This window comes from Tachyglossus aculeatus, chromosome 2 (genome assembly GCF_015852505.1).
Source record: "Tachyglossus aculeatus isolate mTacAcu1 chromosome 2, mTacAcu1.pri, whole genome shotgun sequence".
NCBI lineage: Eukaryota > Metazoa > Chordata > Mammalia > Monotremata > Tachyglossidae > Tachyglossus > Tachyglossus aculeatus.
The window spans coordinates 38,695,624-38,721,709 of record NC_052067.1 but is presented as its reverse complement, the minus strand read 5'-3'; the positions used below and the strand labels follow the sequence as shown (position 1 = coordinate 38,721,709).

The 26,086-nt window shown below is 40.8% G+C and overlaps 1 protein-coding gene across 1 annotated transcript in view; it reads left to right on the top strand.

Annotated features, from left to right (window-relative positions):
- Positions 1-26,086, top strand: part of ULK4 (unc-51 like kinase 4) — a 542,391-nt gene that overhangs the window by 168,082 nt on the left and 348,223 nt on the right. Inside the window, exon 22 of the mRNA XM_038768285.1 lies at positions 12,776-12,903. Coding sequence (XP_038624213.1) covers positions 12,776-12,903 — 128 coding nt within the window. The remainder of the gene's footprint in view (positions 1-12,775; positions 12,904-26,086) is intronic.

Sequence of the window (26,086 nt, the reverse complement as noted above, 5' to 3'; positions counted from 1 at the left end):
TCTCACCCTGGATCCCTAGCATTGGAGGTCCCAGAAGATGTTTGCAAACTAGGAAGAAAAGATGGTTAGGGTTGCAAAAAGATAAAAAAAAAAAGTCAGGGCCAAATTCAGATGCTGGCCTGGTGGGATGAGAGTGGGCAAGTCTGGGAAGCAGGGACAGAGGATAAGAAAGCCATACTGGGGATGAGTTAAAGAATGTCAGGGGCAGGGCAAGGGGAGGCGGGGAGGGAAGGGTTAGGTATTTGGTCACAAGCTTTCTTGGAACGGTCCAAGACGACAGTGACCACGACTGCCCCTTTCCACTCCTGTCTTTGCCTCCCTCCACAAAACTAGACTCTGCATACTTATTCTCTTCCCTTCTTGTCTCAATTTCTTTCCTGCTGTTTCTTTTCTCAATAAACAAAATCCGGGATACTTGGAAAGTTACGTCCTTATAGTAAGCATATGTAGCTTACCTTTGTGTTGAAAATAGCAGTACTGCCAGTGGATTTGATCCATGTAGATACCCATAACCATGTAAGTTGCTTGTTAGTATCCTAGGTTCTTTTAGGAGGCTGCAAATTAGTTTATTTATGGTTTGCTTTCCTTTAATGCTTTGAAAAATTTTTTTTTTCTCTCTCTCTCTCTCTCTATATATATAATAGAGAGAGAGAAAGAGGTAGACATAGCTATAGAATTTGTCCACTGCCATCCATCTATGCTTAATACACCTCAGTTTGGAAAGATCCTCTGCAGTAAAATTCACTGGTTATGAGAGAAAGGTCCCTAATGACTTTTATCCCTTCTGATGTGTCTCCTCCAAACACATGCATACTTAACTACACCCACTTATGCAGCCACATGCACACATGCAAATGTAGGTAGGATAACATTCACATAAACCCATTAGTTATTTGCTAACACATTTCTTTGCACACATAAACCCACATACACTGAAGAAATGCCACATTACTATAATCACCGGTTAGAGACCACCTAGCTAAGGAAACTCTCCTAGGATCTCATTAACTACCCAGATCACATTGTGGCTTCAGATTACAACTCATCAGTATGACAGAATGATAGATAAAGAAGTTCAGGGGATAATAGCAAGGCTGCTAAATTGTTTTCATATGTCTTTTTCAAAACAGTTTGACACCAATTATAAAACTGGGCTCTGGCAAATACTAAGCTACTCCACTGAGGTGTGGCAGATGAGTCAGAGTTAAGAGTATCATATTCGATCTTCTCCCCACTAACATCCGAGTAAAGCAAGCCCAGGTGAATATTGGTTCCATCCTGTTTCAACTGTTCTGCCATCACGCTTAAGGATGTGCTGAGGTGCTTGGAAACTGGTGTCAGAATTCTCTTCCTCTCCACTGGGAAGCTCTATCAACTCGGGCTTTTGAGGATCATTGAAAAGTTTAGAGAGTCATTTAGTTACTGCTCTAACTCATGATATACCTCTTGAGGCACACAGGCAAGAAGACATATCAATGACTATGAATTACATGGCAAAATCAGTTCAGTAAAGTGGACTGACCATAAACCTGAAGAAACCCACCTTACTCGTGAGGTGCCCTACCCACAACAAAGATTTTCCTTAGCTCCATTGACTTTAGTGCTGTCACACAGTTCTGCCAGATAGGCAGAGCACTATTAACTGATGCATGGATACAAAGTAGAAAATAAAATTGAGTAGACTAGCATGGCCTCTGGGAGTTTGATGGGCAGAATTTAGTGGTAACAGGATATTGAGCCTTATTCCAAATAGAAATAAAAGTGATGATCAACCTTCTATATGGCTGTGACACCTGGCCTAACACAAAAGGCCTATTTGGCTTTTTCAGCAGTTTCACCATGACCCCTATGGGGTCAGTTTAACATCAAGTGGCAGAATAAAATAACCAAAAATGAGGTCCTCAAATGAAGTCAACTTCCCAGCACTGGGAGTGTTCCTTGCAATAGGACTCCATTGATTGGGTGGTGGAGATGAATGACTGTGGGCAGGATACCCAGAGCTGTTCTGTGATGAACTGAAAAAGTAAATGCAGGAGAAGAGGGGAGAATAAACTTTTTTAAGACCTCATTTCAAACAATGTGATATACAGAGGACCGTTGATAGACACCAGCAGCAGAAAGGCCGACCTGGAGAGTTACAACTGAGAGAAAGGTTGTGTTCCTTCACCGGAGTCTTCAGGAAGTTCAGCATAATAGCAGGCAGTCTTAAAAAACAGAACAAAAAAACCCAGAACTGATAAGTGGCCAACATAGCAGTTCAGCAAAGAACTATCTTTAGATCCTCACAACAATGGGTATGAGTCTTTTCAGCCACACATTCACATGTGGATACAGTCTCACTTCAGTAGCATCGTTTTAATATAGGACTCAGGTACCAGGGATTTAAGTGTTCCAACAGGCTAAGTCTTTCAAATCTTGATTTCCTCTCCAGAAGTTTCCCTTGTAGCCAGTGAGGCATATGTGTCTTTACAATGCTACAGCCAATCAATCAGTGGTATTTATTAAGTGTTTACTCTGCATATAGCGCTCTACTAAGAACTTGGAAAGAATACCATACAACAGAGGTGGTGGACAAGTAAGAGGGCTTAGTCAGGGGAGGCCTCTTAGAGGAGATTGTTTATTAACAAGTGTTAAATACCTATACCTGTGTAAAAAAAAAAAAAACAAGATAAAAGCATAAGCAAAAATAAAAAAAGGAAAATATACGGGATGCATAAGAATTTAGAATGATGAGTGAGACCAGATAAAGTAGGGGATGACTGGAAAAGAGTGGCTAAAGCGGTGGATTGGAGATGACAATATGTGGGTAGGAGAAAGTGGAGATCAAGTAGAAGAGGGTAACTGACTAGATGGATGAGAGATAATTGCCGAGGAGATGGGGCAGGTAGTCTGGAAAGTGACCATGGGATGTTTAGTATAAAAGGATTTTCTCAACTTTAAAATACTTGGAAGAAACAATTTTCCTAATTTATATAGCTGTTTACTGGGTATCCTTATTTTCCATTCTTTTTTTTTTTGCCAATTTATACATGTCCAATGCAGTAGACAATAACAGTAGGATTGCTTTATGCAATTTCTCTCAACATTGACAGTTTATTACGACCAGCTCCACAATTACACTGGTGTCTACTAGTAAATCAAGCACATACATGGATTATTTTTATTTGGACAAAACATCTGTGTTTTAAATGGATTTTTCCCTCTACATTAAGTGAAAAGTTTATTGTCTGTAACATAATGATTCTGGCTGCCATAATGCTAAATACTGTTATGGATCATTTCAAGAGAAGTCAAAACAGAGTAAAACACTAGTGGATTTAACATAAATTGTCACCAAATTGGATTTTAGGTTTCTTGCTGAGTTATCTTTCAACTATGTTGCAGTTTTCCAAGAATGAATTGCTGAGCATATTGAGCAAATGCTACACTGTCAGGCATTGATTTTTCAGTCACCTTGCTACAAAGAAATCAAATGATGACTGAGTGCTTTTATTGTCTCTTGATATCAAGGAGCCTAACTTACTGATTTTAGTGTTTGGGTTACTTAACTCATGTGCCATCCACTATAAAAAAATACATGAATAGTGGGTTTTATGACATCCATACCCTGTTATTTGTTTGAATGTTTGTTTTTCAGTAATGTGATTGCCATTAGGATTGAAAAAAAGAGATTCTACAAAACTCTTATTGGAACAGTCTTTGGAAAAGTTAGTGTTTTTTGAAGTGTGTGCATTCCTCTCTTTTTAGTCCAGTTATTTCAGCAACCCTTAAGACTTTGATGAGTATTTATAAATTGTGTTTACTGGTTCCTGTTAGTTTTTCTCATGTGTATTTACTATGTTTTCCCTTTTTTTTGTCATGTTCATTTTACAGACATTTAGATACTTAGGTACTTGAGCTTGTCCTGTACCTTCTTTTAGGTTGTGAATTTCTCCAGAATAAGATTGGGGCTATAGTCTTTGGTAATGCTTCAAAGCATCAAATGCAATCCTCTTCTTTCAGGCAGTGCTTAGTAAATGAGATTGGCTTATTAGTCTTAATAGCTAATGGAAAAATTGAGCTTCCAGTATTTAGTTTGGAAGCCTTATTTATTTTCGAAGAGTTTGTTGAATCAAGATACATTGCAAGACAAGACAAGAAAGCAGTTTTTTGAGTCGGTGATATTAAATAGCGTAATTTAAATCTTTACTTGAGAGTTCTGCAGATCTTGGCAACCTAGGTACAGCACAACGTCTGCATTTAATAACAAGAGTTTAGATTTGGCTTTAGTAGATGAGAAAATCAGCCTATAGTTCTCATTGCATTTAGCCCTGTCCTCAAAATATTTGAACATGATTCGAAGAGGTCAGGAAGAGCTTAGTTGGTCCCTTTAACTTTTGGGACATTCCAAGAGTAAAAGTAGTTTATTCTTCAGAGGGAAATGCCCCTTAATGTTTCAAAACATATTTGAATGTACAGATATGAAACATTCATTCCCGGTGATTTTCTTTGTTACAATAGTAATAATAATTATGGTACTTGTTAAGAGCTTACTATATATGAAGCACTGTTCTAAGCACTGGGGTAGATACAAGTTAATCAGGTTGGACACAGTCCCTGTTCCCCATGGGGCTCACACTCTTAATTCCCATTTTACAAATGAGGTAACTGAGGCCCAGAGAAGTTAAGTGGCTTGCCCAAGGTCACACAGCAGACATGTCGTGAAAGCAGAATTAGAACCCAGGTCCTTCTGACTCCCAGACTCATGCTCTATCCACTAAGCCACTCTGCTTCTCCTATTTGATTATTGGGTCTTTTAAGTTGGTGTGAAAGTCTTGAAAAACCAGTGCAAGAAATGAAAACATTTTCAAAGAAAAATCTTCAAAATTTTCAAAAGAGTTTACTGTACTAAACTCTTAATACTATACTAAAGCTGTACTAAATGCCAGAATTCACCTCTCCCACTCTCAGGTGTTAGGATATTTCTGTGCCCAGGAAGAAATCTCTGTCACCAGGATATATCCGAAGTCACAAAGTCTGGGTTAGTGGTATGGGGTTGCAACTATTGATATTAATCATTGTAATTGTGGTATTTGTTAAGCATTTACTCTGTGCCAAGCACTATGTTAAACTCTGGGGTAGTTATAATACAGTCTCAGAGATAGTCTCTGCCCCACATGGGGATCGCAGTCTAAGAAGGAGAAAGTACAGTTACTTAGTCCCCATTCTACAAATGAGGAAAGTGAGGCACTTTCTTAAATGACTTGCCCAAGGTCATATGTTAGACAAATGCCAGAGTGGAATTAATTAGAACCTAGGGGGTTCCATAGTGCTAGTGCTACCTTATTAAGAGTTTATATTAAAAAACATTAAAAAAAATAACCTTTATTGATTCTTTAGTATACACAACAGAGCCCTCTATTTTCCCTATGGGATATTAATGTTGATAGTAGGCTGGATGCAGAATACATACAGAAGAACTTTCAGGTAATATAAAGGCCATTAAACAGCAAAGCCAGTTTAGGCTGAATGTACTAACTCAGCTCTCTAAAAACCTCTATCTAATGTAGTGTATTTCAGTGAAATTGTAAGGCCTTTCTCAAACTCTATTTGTAGAGCTTTTAAATGAACTGAAAATATGAACATTTGCGAGAAAAAAAATCAAAGGTCTACAGCATCGGTCAAGTTGATAGGATTGCAGTGTTCAGAGTACCCAACCCTGCAGACCTTATTTATTTTATAATCCATAAGCATGGGAGAAGTTAAGTGAAGAATATCCCTATTTTGTGTGGTTTTTCCTACAGAGAACATTTGAAACTACTGAATAAATATCAGACACCTGAGAAAATTAATATACTCCCTTTTTTGCCTCACTGAATTGTGGTCTGTAAAAAAATCAAACAGACTTCTTTTACCTCCCGTCTCTCCAACCTAAAGATCTCAAAAAGCAGCTTTCATAAATCCCTTAACCTGTGAGTTCCATATGGATCAGGGACTCCGACCAAACTGGCTGTCTTGTATCTACTCCAGTGCTTAGTTCAGTGCTTGGCACATAATAAGTGCTGAACAAATACAAGTATTATTATCATTTCCACCACCATTTTGGAATGTGGGCGTGAAAAGGAAGAACAGATCAGAAAATAAGGTCTTTGAGAGATGAATGACTATTAGGTTAAAAAAAATGTATGTATGCTTCGGCTGGATAGTAGTGACTGACAGAGTGTGTGTTCCTCCAAAAGTGTGAATTTACAACTAAGCCTAATTGAGCCCACATAATAATAACAATGATAATGATGGCATTTATTAAGCCCTTACTGTGTGCAAAGCACTGTTCTAAGTGCTGGGGAGGTCGCGAGGTGATCAGGTTGTCCCACAGGGTGCTCACAGTCTTAATCCCCATTTTACAGATGAGGTAACTGAGGCACAGAGAAGTTAAGTGACTTGCCCAAAGTGACACAGTTGACAATTGGCAGAGCCGGGATTTGGACCCATGACCTCTGACTCCAAAGCCCAGGCTCTTTTCCACTGAGCCACGCTGCTTCTCATGTGGCAGAAGGAAGGAGAGATTAAAAAAAAAAATGTCTTCGGTACAGGGAAAATCTGTTGGGGAAGGTGCTCCTAAAATCCATCTGGGAGTTGTTTTCTTGAACCCATATTTCAGTGTGACTCTTATCCTTTAAACCACCACAGTTGAGTGGTGTGTTATCAAAGCATGCATTTCCTGATCAATCAGCTGGTGCCACTGGCAGCCCCTTTCTCTCTCAATCTGCTGCAGAGAGGAGAAAAGCGAAGGTCCGTGCTTGCACTGAGTTATTTTAACACAATATGTTCTAGAAATATAGCTCGTCATGCTGCATTAAAATAGCTTCACGTCTGCACAGATGGCACCTATTTACAGCCATTAAATCCAGAGGGCAGATTCCAACAATTGAGCACCTACTTCTCCAAAGCCTAGCTAAAGTGTGCTCAGACCTTTCCAGATTTTGTCTGGGTGTCCAATCAGTCAATCAATCAATCGTATTTATTGAGCGCTTACTATGTGCAGAGCACTGTACTAAGCACTTGGGAAGTACAAATTGGCAACACATAGAGACAGTCCCTACCCAACAGTGGGCTCACAGTCTAAAAGGGGGAGACAGAGAACAGAACCAAACATACCAACAAAATAAAATAAATAGGATAGAAATGTACAAGTAACATAAATAAATAAATAAATAGAGTAATAAATATGTACAACCATATATACATATATACAGGTGCTGTGGGGAAGGGAAGGAGGTAAGATGGGGGGATGGAGAGGGGGATAAGGGGGAGGGGTCCACCGCTGCCAGTGCCAGGAGACTGCTCTGCCCACAGCTCCCCAGGACGAGGAAGAGCATTGTCAGCCTAGAGCTAGGAGCAGTGTTGCCTAGTGGGTAGAACATGGGCCTGGGTGTCAGAAGGACCCAGCTCTACCACTTGTCTGCTGTGCGACCTTGGGCAAGTCGGTTCACTTCTCTGGGCCTCAGTGACCTCATCGGTAAAATGGGGTTTAAGACTGCGAGACCCATGCAGGGCATGATCTGCCACCTGATTACCTTATATCTACCCCAGCTCTTAAAATAGTGCCTGATACATAGTAAGTGCTTAACAAATACCATAAAAAAAGGCAGGGGATGAGAGTTGTGGGACAGTCTTTTTGGCTGCTTGTCTCTCCTACAACTGAGAACTGAAAGATCACTCTCACTTCTCGACAAACTATCGTCTCCCAACACCACTGACCAAAGCTTTCATCCTCAGCCAAGGCATTGCTACCTTCCACTCTTCTTCCCCACGTATAATACTATTTTGCTGCACCTTGTGGAACCTCTACTCTATCGTGGCCCAAAACCGATTTCTTGCCATGATCACTTGACCTTCTCGGCTTTACCGTTCTCACAATCCTAGTATTATAATGACCCTGATTCTCACCCCAGAGGAAATCTCATCTCTCATTTTCATGGGAAAAGGTGGTGCTTTCATTCTACTGCTTATTCCCCAATGTCCCTTCCAGGCCATCCAGACTTTTTTCAATAGCCTTCTCATATTGGAAGTCCTCCCCTTCGCTCACTATGACCATATTATTATCATTATTATTATTATTATTTTCATACTTGTTAAGTACCTATGTACCAAGCACTATTCTAAGCACTAGCCCAGATACAAGATCGTCAGGTTGGACACAGTCCTTGTCTCATAAGTGGCTCACAGTCTAAGTAGGAGGGAGTAGGACATATTCCCTTTTTTACAGATGAGGAAATTGAGGCATAGAGAAGTTGTGACTTGCCCAAGGTCACACAGCAGACCACTGGTGGATTCAGGATTAGAACCCAGGCCCTCCAACTCCCAAACCTGTGCTCTTTCCCCTAAGCCCACGCTGCTTCGCATACCCATGTCTACATTTCTGGATAGGTTTGCTATCTTTCTCATCTTTGCCCTTTCACCTCTGTCACATGAGTTGATTCTTATAAACTTCAACATCCAAGTTGATTGTGTATCTGATTTGTCTGGCCTCTTACTCCACTTACTACTCAATTATCCTGATTTTCTGCTCCACCACCTGTCATCAACACACCAATATACAGTCACCATCTTCTTTTCCTCTCAAAATCATTACTCCAACACCCTTTCCCTCTCATCGTTGTGTTCACCTTCTATCATCTAGGTCTTCCCTTTCTACTTTAAGACAAGCCTTTCCAAACTACTTGCAGTCTTCAGGTCTTTTCTTCCACATCTCTTCTTGATCACTTGCAATTTAAATTTCCTCTCCCCTTCACTTAGAGGCCACACTCTCAAAAATCTCCAACGGCCTCCTGGTTAAATCTAATGGATTCATGTATGTCATAATCCTCCTCTACGTTTCAGCTGCCATTGGCACCCTTGACCATCCTATCCTCTTGAAAACTATCTGCCCTTGATTTTAGTAAAATAGAAGTCCTGGTTCTCTTTCTAATCTAACTGTTCCTTTTCAGGTTTTCTAGCTGGTCCTTCATCCTCCACTCCACCTTAAGTATGGGTGTTCCTCTTGGTTTTGGTTGCTATACTTTTCTGGCCTTCTTCTCATTCTCTTGGAGGGCTCATTTGATCCCATAGTTTCACCTTCCACCTCTATGAAAGTGACTCCTAACTCTGCATCCCTAGCCCTGATCTCTCATTTCCTTTTCAAGCTTATATCTCCTACTGCACGGGGGAAGCAGCGTGGCTCAGTGGAAAAAGCACGGGCTTTGGAGTCAGAGGTCATGAGTTCAAATCCAGGCTCCACCACTTGTCAGCTGTGTGACTTTGGGCAAATCACTTAACTTCTCTGTGCCTGTTACCTCATCTGTAAAATGGGGATTAAGACTGTGAGCCCCCCATGGGGCAACCTGATCACCTTGTAACCTCCCCAGCACTTAGAACAGTGCTTTGCACATAGTAAGCGCTTAATAAATGCCAGTATTATTATTATTACTGCCTCTTGGAAGATCTCCACCTGGGTGATTTCACTGACACTTAAAATCAATGTGTCAGAAATTGAACTCCTCATCTTCCCTCCTAACTCTTCTTTTTATAACCTTCCCCCGTCTACTGTCAACCTCACCATCCTCCCATTGCAGATGTTCACAACCTTTCCATTATGTTTGGCTCCATTTTGTCATTTCAGCCTAGATTTAGCTGGTGGCTAAATCTTGCCGATTCTCCCTTTATAATAGTGTATCTTTTGATTCTTGTCCATCCTAATGGCGACCACTCTTATTCAGGCCTTAATCACTCCTACCTTAGGACAGTCCCTTCTTCAATCCCTACATTCAATCTCATGCATCATCTTTTGAAAAACATGTTTCTGTACACGTCACTCTCTTCTCTTGGTCCATCCCAGCTTTCATTCTTCCCAAGCAAGCCTTTCAACCATACTTCACTATTTTTGCTTCTCTCAGCCCTAACTCACTGGCCACATCTCTTCCCTTGAATGGAAACTCCTCTCCCCTTTCAAATCCATCAAGCTGTTTCACTCGCCTCTTTCAGAGTCCTGAGTATTAATCCCCTATCTTCTCTGTCATGTCACCCACGAGTCACCTAAGAAGTCATATATACCAGTGTGGCTCAGTGGAACGAGCACGGGCTTTGGAGTCAGAGGTCATGGGTTTGAATCCCGACTCCACCGCATGTCTGCTGTGTGATCTTGGGCAAGTCACTTAACTTCTCTGGACCTCAGTTACGTCATCTGTAAAATGGGGATTAAGACTGTGAGCCCCACGTGGGACAACCTGATCACCCTGTATCCTCCCCAGCACTTAGAACAGTGCTTTGCACGTAGTAAGCACTTAACAAATGCCAATTATTATTATTATTATTATTATTACATTTTCCATTTGTACCTATGCTATCTTTCACCTGTTGTATATTTGGCAATGTATGTTGTGAATCCATTAGATTGCAATCTTCTTGAAGGCAAGGAAAGCCTCTAACTCGTGTTACCTATTACTAAGTGCCTAGTGCAATGCTCTGTACTCAGTAGGAACTGAATAAACACTGCTGATAATATGATGATGAGGTAAATGTAGTGATGAGCCATTTTGTTATATTTAGCATTTTTTTCAGGTAATAGCGCCTATGAAGGAAGGCTTATCCTGGCACTGAGGCGGGTGCCACAGCTATTTTTTGGTCAGAAGATTCAGTCTTACACACTCTTAATCCCTAAACACATCTTAAAACCAGAAGAGCATCCTGAAAGGACACAGAATTCTTAGAAATGTAGATAGGCCGGGTGCACCTCCTGGGGGATGGCCCCAGTGAGAACAGTAAGACCATGAGGTCCGGTGACAAAATTGCTTTGCCTCTCGATCCCATGAGGAGATGTCGACAGTTGTCTGCATCATAGGGATTAGCAGCCTTTCAACTCCTCACTCAACTCCACGGGGTTTGAGGTTTCCCTCAGAACCATTGCCAATCTCTGTGCCAAACTTCTGCTCTGACATAAAATCTCAAGAAGCCAACATGCCTTATCGTTTAATAATAGATCTGTCTCCCTTGCAAAATAACAGAATACACATGTATTAGCAAATTAGAGAAGCAGCGTGGCTCGGTGGAAAGAGCCCGGGCTTTGGAGTCAGAGGTCATGGGTTCAAATCCTGGCTCTGCCACTTGTCAGCTGTGTAACTTTGGGCAAGTCACTTAACTTCTCTGAGCCTCAGTTCCCTCATCTGTAAAATGGGGATGAAGACTGTGAGCCCCACGTGGGACAACCTGATCGCCTTGTAACCTTCCCAGTGCTTAGAACAGTGCTTTGCACATAGTAAGCACTTAATAGATGCCATAAAAAAACCTAATGCATTCTGCATCGGGCCCTCTATTATATGGGGACTCCTTGATATAAATATAACTCCGAGAGCATGTGGAGAAGCAACTGGTGCCTTTCTGTGAGTCAGGTGCATTTTATGCATGTGGACACATTCATCACACTGTCACATGGGTATAGAGCTGCTGATTACTTGAGCGTGTCCCAAAAAGCAAGAAAACCAAAATCTCAGTGAGATCTGCGTTTGTACCTGGCACCTGTTATTCATTGTCATGTCATTATGCTTAGCTCATTTAGTGAATCAAAGACCATAATGCAGTTTATTTGAATTGGCTGGCTGTTGAGGCTTGCGGAATCTAAATTTAGATTTACCAGCTGTAGTTGGGTAGAGGGTGTGGCTCTCCATGAAATGCTAGCCCTGCAGATTATCTGTAATTTATTCATTTGGGGATGCAAGAGTGATACTGATGTAGTGAGGAATTCTATATTCTGAAACAGCAGGAAAACCCAAGTGAGTCTTTGGATAATTAAAGAGCCTGCTTAGGGGGTTGTGAAAATCCAAGAGTATTTTGCCTTTATTGTAAAATGAGATATTGGAACAATGTAACTTCATGACTTTGGTTTTTGTGCCCAAATTGATTTTTTTGATACTGAAGAACTTTAAAGATCCTCCAAAATACAGTTTTGTTTCAACAACCTAGGTAACATCATTTTTAAAGGAAGAAAAAACTGAAATGTTCAAACCATACATGGCTGGACCCAAGCAGCATCATTTTTTGGAGGTTCATTGTGGCTTCACTCCACTGTCATCTTGAGTTATTTAATGTCTTAATTACACTGTTGAGAAAGTACATGGTGAACTTAAATTGGTAGAGAGGACGTGGAGATGGATTTCTCTTAAAATCGGAATGCCCTTTCCAAAAATCTATACCTTCATATTAAATGGGTTAATAACATAAATAGGTGTAGGTTTATGTATTAGCATAGAAGACAGTGAATTGGAAGATTAGTCTGATCTTAAAAAATCTTAGAATTCCAAGTTCATTTATAAAAAAGGAAAAATCCTGTTACCTCTGTATAGTTTACTATTATCTAAGGGAACAAATTTCCCCAGTATGTATATGGAGCACTTAGTACAGAGCTTTGCACACAGTAAGTGCTCAATAAACATGAATGAATGAATGAATGTAGTTCGAAATAATTGGCAATGTCTACTTTAATTGGAGCTCAGTATTGTTCAGTTAAAAAAAAACACTTTTAATCTCTTAGGACACAGATGACCACAGCTACTGATCGGGTTTATAGGGTAATTTATCTGGAGATCAATGCCTTTTTGTGGTGGCTGAATCTAGTCAGATGTAAATATTATAATGGTTATACCAAATTTGAATGTAATTTCTATCGTGGTTCTGTTGGTCATGGACAATCTACTTCTACTAAAAGAAGAGGCTGGCTGGTCATTTTCTAATAAGTCTGATCAATTTTTTTTCTTTCCCACAGGGTTTTGTTACCACGATCATCCGTTTATTTGACAGTCCTTCAACTTCAATTCGAGCTAAAGCCTTTTTGGTCCTTTTACATGTTTTGATTCATAACCGAGAGATGCTGCTGCTTAGTTGCCAAGCAAGGTATGATTTGCTCTCTTGGTTTAATCAATATGTTTAAATCTATACTGTGAAACAAATCAAATTGTGGCATAAGCAGCACTTGAATCAAGTGCTTATATTACTATTACAGCCAGAGAATGTTCCTGAGTCAACTTTTCCAAAGTTGTTAGAAGTAGAGAAAAACAGATTTCTGTAGGTTTTCATCCAGATCTAACACTGACCTGTAATCTTACCGTTGTATGTCTGTAGTATGTTCCATGAAAGGCAGAGAGGTCAAAACATAAATCTTTTGGATATTGGCCAGGAGTCAAATGAATCAAGTCAACTTTGCAAAGTTAAAAAGACCCATCCACCACTATCTAATAGTGTTTAACAGGTGCCCAGTTCTGCATGGCTCTGTTAAAACTCTTCGATACTGTACATGCCTGGTCTTTTCAGAATTACTATGTGTCGTTAAAGTATAATTCTCAGAGATTACTCTTTATCCTTATTCCTGTCCTGTGGTAATCAGAGATACATGGGGTCATCAAGTAGAGGCTTCAGGAAGATACACCATGAGGATGAATCTAAAGTGGTGCCAAGTACTGCAAATAGCAATTGCAAATTCACAAGAAAGTATTTTCTTTATGTATGAACAATGTAGATGGTTCTGCCAATAACAAATCCATGTTTAGCCATCCACAGTAATGGATTAAGTACACAGTTGGTGGCATGATCTCAAGCATGAAAGACAGCTAAGCATTAAACACTCCCTTATTGTGTATATATATGGTCAAAGACATACTATATATTGCCATCCAAATTCTCACCTTCCTTGGCAGTTTCTTATAAATCCCTCGAGAGAGTCTTCTGAAGCAGATTTCCTACTTGCTTTAAGCAACTCTTCATTCATAAAAAGTGCACTGAGGAAGATATAAATGTGATCTTTTTATTCTGATTCCATATTTTTAGTGGCAATCCTGTGAATTTGAGCAATGATGAAAGGTACTACATTATCTTGATATGGAGGTTTTAGTGTTCATCCCTAAAATATAGCTTCAGTTGGAAATATCTTACATATATGCATAAATTTTTTTTTGTGGAAAGTCTGTGTCTCGGCCATATTGTAAATGCAAAGTAAATGTAATGATAATCCTTTGAATTTTGTAGAGAGCTTTAAAAATGCTTTTTCGAAAGCACTTTCACCTCCCTCATTTCCGCTGACAGTGCAGGCAGTATCCTCAAAGGTCCCAAATAATCAAAAGAAAAAGAAATGAAAGGCCGTGCTCATCCCTGCTCTGAGACCACTCTGTGGTTTTTATTTCCTTGCTTAGTTCTGTCTCTCCCTATCTGGAACAGAGATGTGATGTGTAACCTTTGATGAGATGCACTCTGTGCTTATTCATTTTGTGTTGCTGGAATGAACCTTTTTGGAGGGCTAGAAGCACACCGTCCAGCGATGGGTTCAACCCTTTCAGTGCCTAACTTCAGATACTCCCAGCTTTCATAGCCCGCTGACGTGGACTGGCCGAAGATGTCTGATCCTTCCTGATCTGTACCCAGTGATTTTTGCTTGCCTTTGGGAGACTGCACAGGGAGCCAGCCATAGGTTTGGGTCCACTCATGTAGAAGGATGAGTGAGCTCAGGCCCAGGCGGGACAGTTAGCTCCAAGGAGATTTTAGGTCTTGGAATCTGCTATGTTGACTGAGGGTGCACAGCTTGGGGCTGTACGGTTGTTCAGCAGTGTGCACCTCTGGCACTCCTGGAAACAACACACCTCAACTCATGTTGGCAGCCTTCAAAAATGATCTAGTTATCCTAGTGCAGGCGTACACTCTGCTTAGTATGCACACTGTTGGCTACTCATGGTTGTGAACACTATAGAGAAGCAGCGTGGCTTAGTGGAAAGAGCATGGGCTTGGGGGTCAGAGGACGTGAGTTCTAATCCCAGCTCCACTGCTTGTCTTCTGTGTGACCTTGGGCAAGCCACTTAACTTCTCTGTGCCTGTTACCTCATCTGTAAAATAGGGATTAAGACTGTGAGCCCCACGTGAGGCAACCTGATTACCTTATCTTTACCTCAGGGCTTAGAACGGTGCTTGGCACATAGTCAACACTTAACAAATACCGTTATTATTATATGATATTGGCTGTCCTCTGTTCCCCCTCCCTCCCAACCTCCTGCCCCGACACCCAATTGCCAGGACGCAGGATATTTAAAGATTAGTGGTGAGGAATGGAGAGGTCTCTAGAATAGGGTATAGGGTGAACATGAAGAGAGAAACATACATGGAAAGATTAATGGTGAGCTGGGCTGGAAGAAAAATTTGTTAGGGGTAGGGGCAAGGATTGCTGGGTGCTTGAAGTGGTCCATCTTTGCCCTTTCCTCTCCATCCAAACTGCTGCCATGTTAATCCAAGCATTTATCGTATCTCGCCTTGATTACTGCATCAGCCTCCTTGCTGACCTCCCTGCCTCCTTTCTCTCCTCTCCCTACTCCAATCCATACTTCACTCTGCTGCCCAGATGATTTTCTACAGAAACATTCAGTCCATGCTTCCCGACTCCTCAAGAATCTCCAACCACCTCTGCATCAAACAGAAGCTTCTTAGTATCAGCTTTATAGCACCTTCCCCACTCCTACCTTACCTCACTGTTTTCCTGTTTACAAGCTAACCTGCACACTTAAATCCTCTAATGCCAACCTCCTCACTACGTCAGTCTCATCTATCTGATGCCAACCTCTTATGCACCTCCTGCCTCTCGCATGGACCACTCTCCCACTTCATATCCAACAGATGATCATTCTTCCCACCTTCAAAGCCTTACTGAAGGCACATCTCCAAGAGGCCTTCCCCAACTGGGCCCTCATTTCCTCTTCTCCACTCCTTTCTGCATTGCTTTTGCACTTGGATTTGCACCTTTTATTCCCCTTTTCCTCAGCCCCACAACATTTATGTAAATATCCATAATTTGTTTATATCTGACTATTCCATCACTGTAGATGGCACCACTATCCTTTCTGTCTCACAAGCCCATAACCTTGGCATTATCCTTGTCTCCTCTCTCTCATTCAACCCAAATATTCAATCCATCACTAAGTCCCGTCAGTCCCACCTTCACAACATAGCTAAAATCTGCCCTCTCCTCTCTATACAAATTGCTCCCACATAAATAAAATCACTCATCCTATCCTGCCTGGATTAGTGCATCAGCCTCCTTGCTGACCTCCCAGCCTCCTGTCTCTCCCCACTCCAGTCCATATTTTACTCTGCTGCCCTGATCTTTTTTCTACAAAAACACTCAGGATATTGTCTCCCACTCCTCAAAAAAACTCCAGTGGTTGCCCATCCACCTCTCTATCAAACAAAAACTCCTCACCACTGGCTTTAAAGCACTCAATCACCTTGCCCCCTCCTACCTCATGTTGCTACTCTCCTACTACAACCGAGACCACACATTTCGCTTCTCTAATGCTTACCTTCTCACTGTGCTTCTTCCGTGTCTATCTTTTCACCGACTCCTAGCCCTTGCCCTGCTTCTGCCCTGGAACACCCTCCCTCCTCAAATCCAACAGACAATTACTCTCCCCACCTTCAAAAACTTATTGAAGGCACATTTCCTACAAGAGGCCTACCCTTACTAAGCCTCCCTTTCCTCTTCTCTCACTCCCTTCAGTGTCACCCTGACTTGCTCCCTTTTTTCTTCCCTCCTCCCAGTCCCATAGCACTTATTTATGTATCTGTAATTTATTTATATTAACGTCTGTCTCCCCCCCCTCCCCCTTTAGACTTTACACTCGTTGTGGGCAGGGAATGTGTCTGTTTATTGTTGTACTCTCCCAAGTGCTTAGTATCATTCTCTGCATGCAATAAGCCCTCAATAAATGCAATTGAATGAATGAATAAATATCCATCTCCGTGTCTAGGCTGTAAGCTCATCATGCGTGGGTAGTGAACATGTCTACCAACTCTGTTATACTTTCCCAAGTGCTTAGTACAGTGCTTTGCAAACACCATAAGTGCTCAGTAAATACGATTGATTGAATTTCTGTAGGGTGTGAAAGTTTGAGGATGGGGAAGTTGCAAGAATGGCAGTGAGAGACGTGGCAGAGGACAGGAGGGAGTTTGCTTAAGGAATTGAATTGGTAACATTTAATAAACTGTGATAGTGTATATTTTTCTAGTTTGAGGTTACATTTTATAATAGATGGAGGATTTTGAGTCATGTTTCTCCGTGGAGGAGATTATATCATTTGCATTTCTAAAAGAAGCATCTATTTGACAGAAATTGTGCCTTGAGGCTGTTTTAAATATCACACTAGTTGAAATATGAAAATACATAAAAATCCTTAGCAGAAGTGATTATTAAAACATGCAAATAAAGTCACACAACTTAATATAAAACAGCAGATCCATCACGCCGTATCATGGGGGAGAAGGTGGCTTATTCATAGATTCTCTGTATCACAGAGGACACCAAACTAGAACTGACCCAAAACAAAACAGGCAGGAAGACTTCTAGTTGATAATCCTCCATGAAATTGCTCTGCCTTCAGTACCCTGTAGTGAAAATTTGAGAACCGATGGCAGATTTGCTTCTATTAGCCTCAACTGTTTTGAAGGGTCGTTTTAAAGGAAAAGCACCCAGTGTTCACACTATAGAGGATCGGAGCTGCAACAAACATGGTCTGCATGGTCCTTGACAGTATGGCTTAAAGAAATTAAAGCTGCATGACATAATTCAAAGTTTATAGCCCTCTAGAATGTAAGCTTGGCTCTCTAGACTGTAAGCTTACTGTGGGCAGAGAAAGTGTCTGTCAACTCTGTTGTATTGTACCCTCTCAAGTACTTAGTACTCTGCACATAGTGAGCACTGTATAAATACCGATGACTACGATGATGAGGGTATCAAACAATACAGTAGATTACTGAGGACATTTTGGGAATTTCTTTCCCTGGAAATATAGACAGCCATTTGTTTGGAGGGTACCAATTTGGCTTGTTTCCTGGGTGAGGATGGACATAGGCAGACAATAGGGAAAACTCCTGAAGATGCTATGTCTACCTTTTTGTAGGTTCCTAAATTATCTACTTATGACGTTGTCTTAGTCCTCTGTTCACTGAGTTAGTTCAAAAGGAAATATGGCTAGAAATTTAAGGCACTGTAAGTTTCACTCTCAATTATGTCACTAAAACCGACTACATTGTCCTGGAAAAAAATATGTGAAATTCTCTGGACCTTAGTGTCTCTATCTGTAAAATGAGAGCCATGTTAAATTACCTCCTTTGGTTATGTTATGATCTATCACATTATGTAAAACACACATTTGAGTAAAAAATCTGTCCTTTGTGGTCCCAGGTGACACTGAGATGTTATTGATGAGTACAGGTATACTCAAAAACCTCCACAGGTGGCCCAGTTAATAATAATAATAATAATAATAATAATAATAATGATGATGATGGCATTTGTTGAGCACTTACAATGTGCAAAGCACTATTCACATCAATCAGGGGTTCCTGACCACTGGATTTAGAACACTCAGGCATCTCCTTACCTCCTTATCCTCTCTTCCCCCATTACACCCCAATTCGCAATCTTCGTTCCTAATAAACTAACCTCTCACTGTGCTCGTTCTCATTCTTAAGAAGCAGTGTGGCTCAGTGGAAAAGAGCACGGGCTTTGGATTCAGAGGTCATGGGTTCAAATCCTGGCTCCGCCAGTTGTCAGGTGTGTGACTTTGGGTGAGTCACTTCTCTGTGCCTCAGTTACCTCATCTGTAAAATGAGGATTATGACTGTGAGCCCCCCGTTGGACAACCTGATCACCTTGTAACCTCCCCAGTGCTTAGAACAGTGCTTTGCACATAGTAAGCGCTTAATGAATGTTATTATTATTATTATTATCATTATTATTATCCCTCCTGCTGCTGCCTTAAAAATCCGTCCCCTTTCATAGAACAGAACTCATCTCTCTCCATCTTCAATGCTCTTCCATTTCATGATATTTATTTAAAGAAGGAGTGTGGCTTAGTGGGTAGAGCATGGATCTGGGAGTCGAAAGGACCTGGGTTCTAATCCTGACTCTGCCATGTGTCTGCTGTGTGACCTTGGGCAAGTTACTTAACTTCTCTGTGTCTGTTACCTCATCTGTAAAATAGGGATCAAGAGTGTGAGCCCCATGTGGGACGGGGGCTGTGTCCAGTCTGATTAACTTGTATCTACTTAGGTGCTTAGAACAGTGTTTGGCACATAGTAAGCGCTTAATAAGTACCAAAATTATTATTGATCACTTACTCTGGACAGAGCTATCTCTTCCAGTCAGCCTTCTACGTCCTATGTAATCAATCAATCAGTTGTATATCCAGACCCCAGGTTAGTACTTTCATATCAGCACTTTCACACTACCTAAGCACTTAAGTTCCTACAGATCTATATCACTTAAATACATATTTTATGGAATAGTATTTAATGATTACTGTGTGCAAAGCACTCTACTAACGAATACGAAGTTGGGAAGTACTTATGGTTTCTGTTCCTTGTGGGCTCATTATATGAGTGTACACATTTTATATACTCTCTTAATCCCCATATCTGTAATTTTCTTAAGTTTCTGTCTACACTCCTAGGCCAGTAAGCTCCTTGAGAGCAAGGATTGTATCCTCTCCGATTTTTGTACCCTCCCACGCACTTAGTACAAGGTTCTCTATATAGTAGGTCCTCAATAAATGCTACTGATTGATTGAGGAGAAGCTGCAAGGTCTCAAAGATACTAACATCTCTATCTTCAAGAATAAAGATGAAGAGAAAAGTCAGGAGGCTGCAATTATCAAGGCATCCTCTCCATTGTCGACTGGATCAGAGTAGTCCTGTTAGCCAGAGTATTTCTGAATCAATTGCTGGAGAATATTGTCGACCAAATGCCGCTGGGGTTACTTTGTGACTTCAGCTCAAAATATGACCCAGAGGGCAAGATCTTTGCAGCATGTTAGGTCAATCAGTCAGTCCATTGTATTTCTTGAGCAATTACAGCGTACACAGCACCTACTGTGAGCAGGACACTTATTAATCACTTGGGAAAGTACGATACAGTATTAATAATAATAATTATGGTACTTAAGTGCTGACTGTGCACTAACATTATTTCAAGTGCTGGGGTAGATACAGGTTAATCAGGTTGGACACAATCCTTGTCCTACCTGGGGCTTACAGTCTTATCCCTAGTTTACAGATGAGGTAACTGAGGCCCAGGGAAGTGAAGTGACTTGCCCAAGGTCACAGAGCAGACATGTGGTGGAGTCAGGATTAGAACCCAGGTCCTTCTGACTGACAAGCTCGTGCTGTATCCACTAAGCCACAGAGTTGGTAGGTGCGCTCCATGCCCATAAAGAGCTTACAGTTTGCATTAGATGCAGGAAATTCACATAACATTATCATTCGTTCAGTTCATTCAGTCGTATTTATTGAGTGCTTACTGTGTGCAGAGCACGGTGCTGAATGCTTGAGAAGTACATCAGGACCTCGTTGTGGTTTTCATAGACTCCGTAAAAGCATTTGACACCATCAGTAGATGTTGACTCTGGAAACTGCATAGCAGATCTGGTTGCTTTGAAAAGTTCATTAAGATTCTGTGACTATTCACAGTGGCATGGCTCTCACCAAGCCAGAGCAGGGGTGTCCTTTTTTATGGTACTGAGCGCTTACTAGGTGTCAAGCACTGTTCTAAATGCTGGGTTAGATACAAGTTAATCAGGCTGGGTACAGTAGTGGAGCTCACGGTCTAGGAAAGGAGGAGAACAGGTATTGCATCTCCATTTTACAATGGAAGAAACTGAGGCACAGAGACGTTGTGACCTGCCCAACGTCACACAGCAGACAAGTGGCAGAACCAGGATTGGAAGTCAACTTGTCTGGCTCCCAGGACCATGCTTTATCCACTAGGCTACATTCTCCTGTCTGATCTAGTCTACATTTCCAGGGGGTTGTAGTGGGGATGCATGGTATTCAATTGATTCTACATAGCTGAGTCCACATTTCCAGGGGGTTGTAGTGGGGATGCATGGTATTCAACTGATTCTACATAGCTGTGCTGGGGATACAAGAAGAGAAGTGGGTGCAAGTATTAGAATATATTTCATCAATGGAATTTATTGAGGGCTTATTGGGTGCAGAACATTGGGAGAGTGCACTACAACAAAGTTGGCAGACACTGTCCATAATGAGCTTACAGGCTCTGCTCCCTTAGGGAACTCTTCCAATTCAGTAGACTTCAGGCATCATCCCAAGTCCTGAAACTGTCAGTTAAAAATTGCTGTCTGTAGATGACTGGTGCCCTAGGGGCACCTCTCTAAGAAGATAGCAAATGATCATAAACCTCAGGCTGCTGATAAACTTTAGATAAACATGAAGCAATCTGTTAAGCTGCAAGATTGTGTTGGAGACTGTATGCTGACTACGGGCAGGGAACGCATCTGCTAGTTCTGTTGTGTTGTACTGTCCCAAGCACTTAGACCAGTGCTCTGCACATAATGCTCAATAAATCAATATCATCGAGGGAAAATAACTGTACTTGTCATTGTCACAGGGGCATAATATAGGAGGTACAGTAGCAGTTTTACCTTCCAGCTACTGAAAAGTCTTTACAGAAGTCATTATCAAATGTTCCGATTTCTTTGCACCAAGTGAAAATTCTTTTTGTGACTAATGCTTTCTTAGGCTGATTGACCCTTAAATATTCTCTGGAATTCAGTCCGCTACATAGATGCACTGGGGAAATGGGTCATTATATGGAGATGCAGCTACTCTGATAGCATTTATGGATCCCAGGGGCATTTTATTTATCCCAGCAGTGACAATGGATGTTTTCTGAAGGCTTAACGGGTGTGCATTGATGTCCTTAGCTATTCGAGAGAATTGCTTGCCTTGAGAAAGTACTGTTAAGCCATCTCTGAACTCTTAAAATTAAACAACACTGAATAGTTTTAAGATGGGAAACATCATTTTATAAAGGATTTCATGTTTGAAAGATTACTAATGACATTGGGCCAAACTTGGGAAAATCTTATTAAAAATTTTTGTTTTGGGTTCTAAAGTTTTTTTTCAAGTAACATTTTGCTGAAGGTTAAAAAAAAACCATAGTCATTTCCTTTAGTACATATTATATTGCTTCTGCACTATAAAACCTAGAGATAAAAGACAATCAATACACAGGAATAGTTCAGCGTGAATTAGTTGAACCAGATGATACAGCCGCAAAAGTAATAACTATCCTGAGGCCACACAACATAGATCTCCACAGTGCAAGATAAATGTTTTTCCATTTGGTTGTGGACAGGATTTTATTTCAACCAAGGTATCAAGATTAATATCACTGTGGAGCTTTCTGTGAGTTGTTATTGTGAATCTGTAAAAACTGTAGTATGTGATTTGTATTTTTCATAAATTCAATAACTAAATTGGTCAGGATCTTCCAGGTCTGGTATCTTTTTTGAGGGTTTTTTTGGCAAATAGAAGAGCTGAGATTTTTACATTTGGTTGGAAAAAGTAAATCTAATGCTTCTTTACATTTTCAGTGTAAGCCCTGCATGCAAGGAGCCGACAAGGTAGAAGATGCAAATGTAAATTATTCATCATTGAATGGCAGATATTGGATGGACTAGGAAATTGTTAATAGGATATGGGGCATTTCATCTTGTGACTATAAAAAAGAACCCCTTCATTTCAGTTCAGTAGGAGTAATGTTTTTCAGAATATTTTGAAGGAACCAGAAAGAGGGTGTTTGAAATTGGCTATTTGATTTAGTTCACAACATCTATATCATAAAAACATATAACAGCACCACAGTGTGCTTATAACCCTCTGCTTGACAAATCTCATCCCTGGCAATAATCCCTTCTGAGTCTTGTTGGCAGAACATTAAAGGGCAGGGTTTATTGGCAGTTCACTACAGGACAACTTGCCCCCCTACTAACAGCAACAATAACTGGTTGAGACCAAAGAACAAAATAGTCACAGGATTTTAAAGTGGGGTGTGTTTGTTTCTTTTCATTAATTTTTCTTGACAGGGCTTTTTTTTTTGCATTCTCTACTTTTTTTACCTTTTTAAACACCTTTCATTTCCAGTCTACTTCTCTGATGAACTCTCTCTCTCTCTGGAGCACACACACTTCTCTCCCTCTCTCGTGCCCCCTTCCTCTCACTTGTTTTCTCTCCTCCTTATCTCATCCTTTATCTCCCTCTCCTCTCTCTTCTGTCGGTACAAATCTTTTGCCAGAGTGGACTTTCCCCTCAAGCAGGACTGTGGAGGCAGTGAAAATTCAATGCTCTTTTCATGCTGTTGTGAGAACATTCACTCTAGTGACTGTACAGTACTGGGTGAAGTGTGTAGAGGAGTCAAAAAGTTCAGGTCCCCCTGTAAGTTTGGTTCTAGCAAAGTCTGGGAAAACTTAAGGTTTCTTCTGGGTTTCCTGACAATTTTCAGTTCTTCCCACTGCCCCGACAGCACTGTATTTTCTGCTGTCTATCCCAGCCAGTTGGAGTCTCTTTCTCCTACCCAACTGGCTTTTTCTTCTCTGCTCCAGCCCTCCTACTTCCAGCAAAGCCCTCCACTTATCCAGTTTGGCTCACTTTCCATGTGTTGCTAGTTTGTGGGGCTGGGCCAGGTCAATACAAAGCTAAATTTGGTTCAGTAAGGCCAGATTCGAACGCCCCATCCAAGTCCCTGCAGATTTCTGAGTTTGTAACTGTGGCAGGAGATATTTTCTTTCATGCCTCCTTTGATGCCACTTTTAGAAAGAGAATTATTCAGGTTGGGTAGGTAGGTGATTGTTCTAACCTGCTATGCTGTTGCTTATGTTCCTATGAGTTGCTTTTTACACATGTTAAGTTGTTCTAATGGGCTACTGGGACAACTACCCTTGTGCAAAAACCCTCATGTATAAAACCACTTAAAGCTGAGCCCATCCATCATCATCAATGGTATTTATTGAGCACTTATTATATGCAGAGCACTGTACTAAGTGCTTTGGAGAATACAGTACAACAGAACTAGCAGGCATGTTCCCTGCCCATAATGAGCCTCTAGCCTAGTGATCACTTTTTCTCCAGCCCTTTCAACTTTGCTCATTGCTCAGATGCTGGGCTGCTATTGCAAGCCATGCAGTTACTGTTACTACTACTTACAGGGCATTCAAATATTTCTACTACTATTACTACTTCTCCTCCTCCTCCTCCTCCTCCTACTACTGATCATGGGCCAGAACCGGAGTTAGCCTTGTCTCAGATCTCCAGCCTAAACAGTCTCTTACCAGCTGGGCTCTGCCTTTCTCTCTGCCACCTTCCCATCTATTTATCTGTTGTATCATGCCTTCTCAGCTGTCTAATTCTTCTCCTTCTCTAGACAGCTAGATCTCTTTCTCTCTCGAATCATCTGTCCGTGCATATGCAGAGAAGCAGCTGCAAGCACATTTATGGGACAGATGCCCTATGAAGATAATATATAGGCATTAAGAACAATACTTTATATTAATCAAATACCTTATTGAAGGGTCTCAAAATACTTTAAAGACATTTGTAAAGACATTATTCTTACACCAGATATGCTTCATGCTACAGTGCTATTCTAAAAAGCTTCCTTCAGTTTCTTCGGTTTAACAACCTGGTATCTACCAAAAAGTTTCAGTGGCCCTTTTCTAAAAAGAAAGCAGATAGATTATTTAGTGTTTTTATTGCTTGATAATTTTTTTGTCATTTTCGGGGCATTTTAGAATTCAGTGAGCGATGGGGTTTGAAAAATGATGATTGAATTGAAAGTATTCATAATCTTTCCGTCCAAGTGCTGGATTATAGAAAAGAGCTTGTGACTTTCATAATTAATATATTGTGATGAGAATTTGGCACTAGATCTGTAATCTTTTTAGAACTTTGGGGGATATTGAATGAGCTCTAGCTCTCACCCCTATCTCCTTAAACTATTTTTACAGCTGATATTTTAAAATTCACAATAGTGTTCCCAAGACCATTCTTAGGATTTGATACAACAGATTCATCTGTTTCCTTTATATTTTTACAGTGATTATATTTTGTCCCACTGTCGTCATCTATGCTTTCTTTTTCAATGCAGTGAAGCAGTGTTTTGCTGTGGACTTGGAAGTTATGCCAGAGGAGCAGTGTCACATTATAAAACGTGGGGTGGGGGCACGTGTGTGTTTGTGTGTTTGTGTGTGTGTGACAGTTTTTCTTGACTTCCCTAAAGCAGCCCCAGAAACCACCATTGTCTTGATTGTAAATCTAAAGATGATGGCTACTGCGGCTAGTATCCTATTTGCATTCCCTACTGATCTTTTCTATAGCTACTCCTGTGCTTCCCCTAGATACAATCCAGCAATCATTGTCACATTTACTAAGCACCTACAGAGCACTGTACTAAGTGCTTAGGAGAGGACAATTCATGTCCTCAAGGAGCTTACAATCTAGCAGTAGGGGACAGATACAAAATAATTTACTGATAGGAATAAAAATAAAACATAACAGTGTTTAGGTGGATGGGTAAGAGTTTAAATAGGAGAGCATGTAAGTCAGTATTTACAGAAGCACAAGGGTGATTGTGAGTGTATATGTGCAGAGGTTCTGTAAAAATGTTGAAGTGGTAGTTGGGAGGAGATGACTTGCGGAGAAGAAAAATTAATTGGGGAAGGCTTCCTGGAGGAGCTCCAGGCTCTCTTGACCTTTGGGCTCCTCAGTCATTTACACAATTTCTGTGCATGCCCTAAGCTATTTAAATGCATGCAGCATGAGCGGAACTGTATTTCTAAAGGTAGATTTGACATCCCTTAAGAAAACAAGGTAATGTTGGAAGCATTAGGAAGGTATGCTTAGTTTGCTACCCACAATGGTATACTTCTGTTCCTGCAGCCTAAAGAAAGTAAGAGTACCGAATGCACATTTCAATAAAATGGACATTTTGTTGACTGTATTTAGAAAAGCAGCATGCCAGCGTGGAAAGAGAAGACGAATAAGGCCTAGGAGTCCTAGGTTTTAATCCCAGCTCCACTATGTCAATTTTGTGTGACCTTGGACAAGTCATTTATATGCTTTGTGATTGAGTTTTCTTGCCTGTAAAATAGAGATGAAATACCTGCTCTCCCTCCCGCTTAGACTGGGAACAGTGACTGTTGTCTGATCTAATTAAATTAAATCTGTACCATTGCTTATCACAGTGTTT